This window comes from Rhamphochromis sp. 'chilingali' (genome assembly GCF_963969265.1).
Source record: "Rhamphochromis sp. 'chilingali' genome assembly, chromosome: 16".
Taxonomy (NCBI): domain Eukaryota; kingdom Metazoa; phylum Chordata; class Actinopteri; order Cichliformes; family Cichlidae; genus Rhamphochromis; species Rhamphochromis sp. 'chilingali'.
The window spans coordinates 18,519,143-18,528,290 of NC_137943.1; the positions used below are offsets into that span (position 1 = coordinate 18,519,143).

General features: G+C 37.1%; 1 protein-coding gene across 2 annotated transcripts; it reads right to left on the minus strand.

Moving 5' to 3' along the window:
- Positions 1-587: 587 nt before the first annotated feature.
- Positions 588-3,745, minus strand: aqp4 (aquaporin 4; the record flags this gene model as incomplete). Of its 2 annotated transcripts, none has more annotated exons than XM_080861119.1 (5): positions 588-1,079; positions 1,653-1,733; positions 2,342-2,506; positions 2,640-3,057; positions 3,654-3,745. In XM_080861119.1, the coding sequence occupies 5 exons, from the start codon at positions 3,743-3,745 to the stop codon at positions 855-857; spliced, it is 981 nt and encodes a 326-aa protein (XP_080717245.1). In that variant the 3' UTR covers positions 588-854. The 2 variants fall into 2 exon arrangements, with proteins under 2 accessions (XP_080717245.1, XP_080717246.1); XM_080861120.1 differs by having other exon boundaries at positions 3,501-3,729.
- Between the last annotated feature and the right edge of the window lie 5,403 nt (positions 3,746-9,148).

Here is a 9,148-nt window from a genome sequence, read left to right on the forward strand (position 1 = left end):
GAACCAGTGACTTTGGTATGATCCTATCAATATGGGAGTAATAACACTTTTGAGTCAGTATCTGACTCATACTTGTATTTTCACTTTGCAAATGCAATCTAGTTGCACCATGTAGACAAATTCAGTGGATGCAACAGAATCAGTGGGGCTGATCATTTCCTCCATGTTGTAGAAAAAGATGAGATAGCACCTATTTTTTTGTGTGTGTGTGTTTTTTTTTTTTCAGTTAAGAAAAAAAAATCCTATAATAGATCACCTCTATTTCCTATCAGAAGCGTTATCATTTCCTGTGCTTTGTTGATGAAATGAGATTACTTGGAGATATTCTCAGCGACTTAACTCACAAGGAACACACATCCTAGACAGTTATTGGGCCACAGGGAGACATTATCCATGTGTAGATGAGCCAATACATCAGTGATCTGGACTTATCTTTTCCCCGGAGTCTACCACCTACCATAAGAAAGCAATGAGCCAAGAGGAATGGATAACAAAAAAACAACAACATATAGGTATCATTACTAGTTTTCTTATGGAGGCTGAAATATTAAGAAAGATGAATTATTAATGATAACTGAGTAGTAGAAGGTTTATTATTGCAACTTCACAGTTTTACATGTTCCAGATTGCGAGCACAATAACTGAATAATACTTGAACATAAACATAGATTAGCCAATTATCCTATAAAAAAGAGAAGATATGATATACAGCCAAGCAAACACTTACAAGAATATAGATCTATAAAACAAAAAACAAGAAAAATATTTTATAAATAGTCTTAAGTTGGATAACCCCAAAGTTTGATTGTGATTGTGCTCTACAAATTAGTCTCCATTTCCAGTGCACGTGATAGTCATACTTCTCCTGTTAACATAACATCAGCTTTCTCCACGTTGATGTTATGGATGGAGCCGGGCTTGACGGCAATGTCCCTTGCCTCCACTTCCCTGTATTTCCCCGTTGGGTCCTTCTTGAAGACTTGTTTCATCCTCTTCTTTATCTCAGGGTCGGGGCAGTACAGGTACTCATACAAACCAGCAGCCAAGATACCTCCGATAATAGGTCCCACCCAGTAGACCTAACACAAGCAGCAAGACAAACACCTTAATTAGTCAATTGGTTAATCGGTGCCTTGTTAGAGGTAGGTACGTTTTGTGTCTGCAGGCTGAAGTGACTTCTGAATATGACGGCAGACACAGTGAGAACGAGTTACACTTGGTGTCATTCACATCATGGAACACCCAATTTTTATGTCGCTAGGCAAATTATTTTAATTAGCAAATAATTACACATTAATAAACTGTGACTTGACGCCTTGAAGGCTATGATGAGTTAAATAAATGGTCTGGCAAGGGTTCACTCAACTCATTCAATTAGGATTAGCACTTCATTGATCTCAGTTCAGCATTTCTAAAACTCACAACTAACTAGTCACCCTCAGTTGAAGCATTTTTTTTTCATTGAACCAACTTAAAGAGACACTTCGCACCTAAAAAGGATGTTTATACTGTATATTTAACATTTATAACATGTAAATTCCACACAGAAAGACTGACTTTTCTCTGCTATAACAGGGAAGAAATGCTGAATTAAATTTCGCCTGCACAAACTCCTTAAAGTAAGAATAACATCATACAGAAGGGTCTCTCACCCAATGGTTCTCGAAGTTAAGTGTGACCATTGCAGGACCAAAAGAACGGGCAGGGTTCATGCTGGCTCCTGTGTATGGGATCTGCAATATGGATAATAATACTGATTTTAGTCTAAAAGGACTGTACATCATAAATTTGCATATTATCAATATGTGTGTGTGTGTGTGTGTGTGTGTGTGTGTGTGTGTGTGTGTGTGTGTGTGTGTGTGTGTGTGTATGTATGTAAACAGCCCAAATGAGAAATCAGTTGTGCGTTGTGAGAGATGATATCTGTTTCCCTGTGCATTCATTTTCTCTGCAGGTTTCAGGAAGCCCCCAGAGATTGGTTGCCATGCGATGGCGTGTGGGTGTGAACACTGACAAGTGTGAGTATCACACATTCACGAATAGATGCTTGATCCACCTGCTCTTTTTCCACTGAAAAAGCTTGCACTTGGAAAAGAACTTGCACTGAAATTCTTTAATTTGGGAATGTAATGTGAGCTTCAGGTTAATCTTTAAATCTGTTTCACTGCTAGTTGTAGGAGTACTAGATGAGTCAGCTGATATGTAGATGTGGTTGCAGAAAATTTCTAAGGCTCTGATGTAGTTAAATTTTTTTATATAAGTGATCTGAATATACCATTCCTGTGAATGTGACATTGTTTCTATCTATATGTATTTATTTAACTTGCTGAAAGCTACTTACTGCAAATAAGTGCCCTATCACTACAGCAATACCAATAGCCAGGCTTGCAGAACCACCTAAGTCTGTGCGTTTGGGATCACAGGTGGCGAAGACGGTAAAAACCAGTTCAAATGTGATCAGGAGCTCCACAAGAAAGCCGTGTCCCACGGATATGGTGGGATTCACCTAGGATTCAGAATCAGAATACCTTATTAGGAAACAATGCGGTTGGGAAACAAATGATGAAAAGAAACAATAGGAACAATAGTAAAAACCTATTTTACATTTATCATAACCATAATAACAACCAAGTTCTTACTGTGGTCACACCAAAGGACCCTCTGGCAGCAGTAGGTGTGACTAAGTAGAGAATCCCAGCTCCTGTAATAGCTCCCAGGCACTGAGCTGCCACATAGAACACAGCCTTTGCCAGGCTCAGTTTTCTAGTTACAACCATAGCTGCAGTGACTGCAGGGTTAATGTGTCCACCACTGATGTGGCCAAAGCATTGCACCATAGTGGCAATAGTAAGGCCAAAGCACAGGGAGATAAGGACTAGGTCAGCTGGCGGAGGCTTCTCCTCGCCTGCAGCCCAGTTGATGGTGGAGCCCAGGCCAAGAAGGACAAAGATGAGTGTGGCTAGGTATTCTCCAGACACAGCCCTCCAGAAGTCCTTGGTCCAGATCCCTTTAAATGCCACCATTATGTTCTGACAGTTACACCAGGACAGCAACCTCCTGGCAAAAAGAATAATGAGAAAAATGATTAGCCTACTTGTGGATTCCTAGTGTGTGCATGTGGCTGGAATTGTACTGAACCCTATCAGAGCAGCTGCCTTTGGGCAAAACATTTATAACTCCACTAGGGATTTAAGCAAGTGACTTTTCCATGACAAAATGCAATTGAGAGCATTCTTTAAACATTGTACATAAGGGCAAATTATCATTCTTAGAGTCAAAGCATACAACTTTTAATTGCTGCTACTCAGTGGACTTTAACCAGGATGAGGAAAGACTGTACATTGTTTGAGTATTAATGCTAAAAGGAATCTGTTTTGTACGAATTCAAATATCTGCAAAACAAAAATGTACGTTCAAAAAACAATATAAGACCTGCAAACCTGCAGGACAACAAACAATAACTTTGAAAAAAAAAATACAAACAAAAATCTAAAACTTACCGAAAGCAATAATGTATTCTCTCTCTCCTTGTCCCCATAACGTGAAATATATTTCATTCATGCGTCCTGATGATCTTTTCAACCAGCAGAGACACTTGACTCTTCATTTTATCTACTGTACAAGTTGTAATTGCTGTGACCTGCAGTACTTACAGAGGAGCAGCAGGTCGTGCGTGCGCAGGGTTGTTGGAGAAAGCAGGTCTGTCAGATGAGCATGATCCACTCATTGTGCCCTGGGATTGCATCCAGCAGCTTTATTAGGTTACTACCCGAGCATCCCCTCACAGGAATTAAACATCCTGCTCAGGAGGAGGAGTCAAGAGATTTGCCTGCTGAGCAAACAATATCTTTGATGCACACAGTGCAACTGCACATTTACTCATTCAGTGTCAAATCGCATTCATATTGGAGCTTTGAAAACTTGCAGGAGTAAGAAGAATATTTACAAATGATTATTTTTTAAGGTGCAAAGTCACCAGTTCAGAAAAGTTGTCAAATAAAAAATAATAAAATAAATCACTCACTCAACTTCATCTGTTAATGACCCAAAAGTGTTAGAAACAAAAAAAATCCTTTATATCTTTAAGTTTTTACTCCTTCTCTGCTGAATCTCCACTTATGTGCACACACACTAGGCGGAGTTTGCTCATGGGAACAGAAAAGGTTCCCGTCAAAAGTCACAACAACATCTACATTCTTGCACTTTACAGATGAAGTCAATAGGATAGGGAGTCTGTGCACGTGTGTGTTTATGTGTGTGTGTAATTGGAGTGACATATTTGTCACAAATGCAAAGAAACAAATATTATTTGACACTTCTGAGGTCTTTAACGTTCATTTGACAGCTGGGTCAAACTGACCCAAACAGTATCTATGCCATATAAACATGCAGGAGGGTTTGCAGGTTTTCATGTTTTACGGTGATTACACTTATTAATCCAAGCAAAGAAGTTTTACACTATTAAAACTATTTAACTATTCGGTTTAAATATGCCCCGGGTCAAATTTACCCAGGAACATCACTACTGTTACTGAGAGGCGAACACAACAGGAGGGTTAAATGTGTTCAGTAACAACCAGACAAGCAATATTTTAAACCCTTTTTACTGTTTTTCTGCCTTCTACATCTCTTCTTCACTCCTCCTCACTGTTATCTATCTCACTGTCCTCACTGTCAGAAATGATTTCCCTAACATGCATTTGATAATATGTCATAACATTCAAACCAACCTCAAACAAGTGTTAGAAAAACATCCATTACTGCAGAGTGTTGGTCTGAATCGGAGAAAAGTGAATTTCTAAATATGCTAAATTAAGTAAAACTGAAAAATCCTGACAGGAGGCTTCTCTGCTCCTTTACTACTCCTATTACTTTGTTATTACTATTATTATTATTACTCTTCTTTTGGCTTCTCTTCACTGGTTGTCAATAAATTTTAGGTTTCAATTTAAAATTTCAGTTTGAACTTTTAGGGCTCTACATGGTAAAGCTCCCCAATGTATCTCTGACCTGTTGAAACCTCATGCTTCTTCCCCAGCACTTAGGTCTTCAGGTCAGAGGTTGCTCTTGGCCCCATGTACTCTGTTCCAAACACGTGGGGATCCGGCTTTTCAGGCAGTGGCACCAAGGTTGTGGAATTCTCTTCCACTGTCTTTACGCTGTGCAGACTCCACTGACTCTTTCAAAAAGCAGCTAAAGACGTCTCTATACAGACCAGCTTTTAATTAATTTGTTGTTTTATATTATTAATTTATTTTTATTTCTGGTATGGCACTTTAAAGAAACGTTCCAAAGTAAATAATCTTACCTTCTTCTTACACTTTATGACCATGCGTGAGAAAAGGCAGTTGAGCCATTGGTGCTTTGGTTGGTTGCAATGATTTAAGGAAAAAAAGGACAAACAGCTTGAAAATCTTCAAGCTGCCTGAGCTGAACTATTGCAGGGGAGCGTTAAACACAGACATGCTGAGTAGGTCACTGTAGCAGAAATTCTGACTGTATGTCTGACTGTATGTCATTCAAATGTTAGCCTTCATATCAGACAGCATACCTAACAGTGGTTAAATATGAAGCTGTAATCGCTAAACATAAAAGCAGTACTTTACTGATGCAGTGTATTGACACAACTAAATCAAACATGTTGATTAACTTTCTCTGACAGACATTCTTACAGTAGTTCTGGATGTCATTCAAATGACAGGCTTATCAAGCAGAGAGCATACAAAACAGGGGAAACTATTAAACTGTATTCGTTGAACATAAAAGCAGCACTTTCCTCCTGTAGTTTATTGACACGCTTCCATCAAACATGTTGATTTAGTTTCTGTAACAGACATTCTTACAGGACGTTAGGTTGGCATTCAAATGACACGTTTATATAGTAGGCAGAACATGTGATAGAGGTCAAATATTAAGCTGTAATCATTCTTGCTGTGCAACTGCCCATTTATAGTCACTTTAGATGTCCACCCGTTTATCACAGCCCATTTAAAAAGTTGTAAACAATAAAACCCCTCAACAATAATAAGGTATGGTAATCCCAAAATAGCTTGTTATGAAAAGATTGCCATATTTAGATCATTCAAGGTATTACAATAATTTCAGTGTAATATCTAAATATTACACTGAAATTATTGTAATACCTTGAATGAAAACAAGGTATATCAGGTTAAAAAACTATTCAAGCAAAATGTTTTGGCTAAAGTGATTTTATACAAAAATACATCATACTAAATATAAACACATACCATACCTAAATAAATACCATACCATAAATACTGCTTAAATATCTACATTAAAATAAGACAAAATTACCCTGATTCTATCAACAGTTAAAAATGTTATGATCATAACATAACATGAAGCTGTGAAAAGGATCATATACATAATTTACAGTTTTACTTTTGGTTCATTATGCTTCATAAGTCTTAGAATTTGTTAGTTTGATTTTTGGAATTTAGTTTTTAGATTGCAGATTTGCTACTGTATCTACTTCCACCATAAAAAAAACATGTGTACAGATCTCACACGCAATATTTTTTCATGTGAACTCATTCAGTTAGTTGGGGTGACAAGAGCAAATTAACAAAACAGGAATAAAGAGTGCTTTGTTTTGTCCTTTTGAACATCACCTCATTGTTTAAACAAGGCAAGACCTTTGACAAGACCACTGTGCAAAAGGTTTTGGGGATTAACCCCATTAACACTGGCCTAGTTCGACAGTCTGTTGGTATACACACATCCAAGTTATCAGCTTAAGAAGATGTGCAACGACCATTAAAACCATAAATTGTATGTTTACTTGAAGTGAAAAAGTGATCCCCTTAGACTGATTGCTAGTTTTGGTCCCCTTGTTTTGCACTGACTTATCAGTTCTGTCACTAGTTAGTTAACTGCAACCACCCAACCAACCCCATGATGTGATGTTCTGTACTTTAACAAGATGGAAATAAACGTTTCAGAACTTTAATTTTATGTACTTATATCCTCAATCCAGCTTCAAAGCACTTTAGCACTTTGTTATAACATAACACTATTAAGCATTAGTGAGGCTGTATAAGGCAAGTGCTTAAGTCATCATTTTTATATCACTACTGCTCCTTAATATGACATTTACAAATACAGATATGTTTATCCAACTGTTACTGTTATGCCATTACAGCTATCACTGCAGTACATGGTGTGACTATGTACAGCTATCAGTGCTACTATATCACTGCTAGTAATAATCCTAATCATAGTCATAATCATAGGCATAATAATATATCTGTATTTATAAATGGCATATTAAGGTTGTCGAATTATATATGAATGGTAAATTAAGCACTTTTTAATACCTTATCAATTAATAGTGTGACATTATTATAAAGTACTACCCAATAATGTTAATATGCAAAAGCTTAAATATGTGTTCAAACCGTACTATGTTTTTAAAACTGTAATGCTGAACTACAGTACTTGCATGTTAAAATGCATTAGGTTACATTAGATTTACGTTATCTGCAGTTACATGACATATCGTATCCATTTTTTGTTCGTGTTAGTGTTCATGTTATTGAACATGAGAGTTATGCAGCAGTTTAAGAGTCACAGCACACGGGCTGAGAACCACTGGTCCAGATTACAATAAAGCTGAATGCTACTTGATGTCAGCGATGTAAAAGTTTAAGCTGAAACTGCTATTGATACAAATAATTGCTTGGAATATCTTTTAGCTGCTGTGATATGAGCTCATCTTCTGTCACATCATTTGGAGAGTGACCTGCTGCTGCCTCACTCTCCCTGGCTGTTTCTGAAATTAAGGGTTTCACGGTGTTAAGCTGTGTCATAGCTCATTATGATGAATACGGTGTCACATCTAAGATTGGATTGCTGTCTTTAACAACTGCTCATACTTAATCCATAGCTAATCCATTCTTAACACGTTATCTATGAAGGTTGTTAACAACTGACATCCCCCAGTTTACGTTCTCTTTCTCTTCTTTTGGTGTTTTTTTTTTTTTTTTTTTTTTTTTTAAATATCTGAATTTGCTTTGTTGGTGAGAGACAATTTAATTGTTTACTTTGATTATTACTTAGAAATTAAAAAAAAAATCATAAACTAAAACAAATATATGAATCCACGGTTGTTATAACCCCTCCTAGCATTAGGTTCTTAGCTAGTCTGTCCCACTTTACCCTCCAACTATGACCCCCAGCTAGATGCTGGTGGCATTGAGATGGAGTAGTGTGTGAGCCCTGAGTGCACATCTACAATGATTTACTTGTACTGCACATGTAACAATACAATTTTGTCAGACCAAACCTAATGATGCATTCAGTGACCATGTAAGTGACCTTGCTCTAGAAGGACTTTCCCCAAAAATTTTCAAGTGTTAATATAGTTCATGTGTTAGTATTTGTCTTAAAGATCCTTCACAGGCCAACACACCAATTCTGCTCCCTATCAACGAACAAAAAGGCCAACAACAAAGTAGAGGTGACTTTGACATACAGTAACTTGTGAGAATGCAACGAGAAAACACAATGCTTCTTTAACAAAGGAAAAGAAAGAAAAACATACACACTTTATCAAAATATATTACAGGATTTTGTTAACATAGTAAGAGTTTAAGATAAAATTCAGTTAAAAGTAACAACTGACAACCTCTCCTCTTCATCTCTCTTCCCATGTCTGTCTCTCTGGTGTTATCTGTGTTAATGTGTCACTAAGTTGCTATATAAATAATTCAGATAAAATCTTTTCACCTTTGTGTGTCCTACACACACACACACACACACACACACACACACACACACACACACACACACACACACACACACACACACACACACACACACACACACACACACACACACGCGCAATAACATGCAAAATCTCATTTATAGATGACTTATTAGTTGTTCTGCAAACACAACCTTTGCAGGACAACCTTTAGCTGTTTGGGCATGAAGGTTACAACTTGTAGAACTTTATCATGTCAAGGTGCAGTTGGGGGTATTTTGAATTACTGCTAATCAGTGTACACATAACATGATTGATCCACTATTCACTATAAATTTCAGAAGTTAAATTTTTGTCTCTGAAGTTAAAATCTCATTCATGACATAAAGCCATATAGACATATATTGTTATTGTCATTCATCA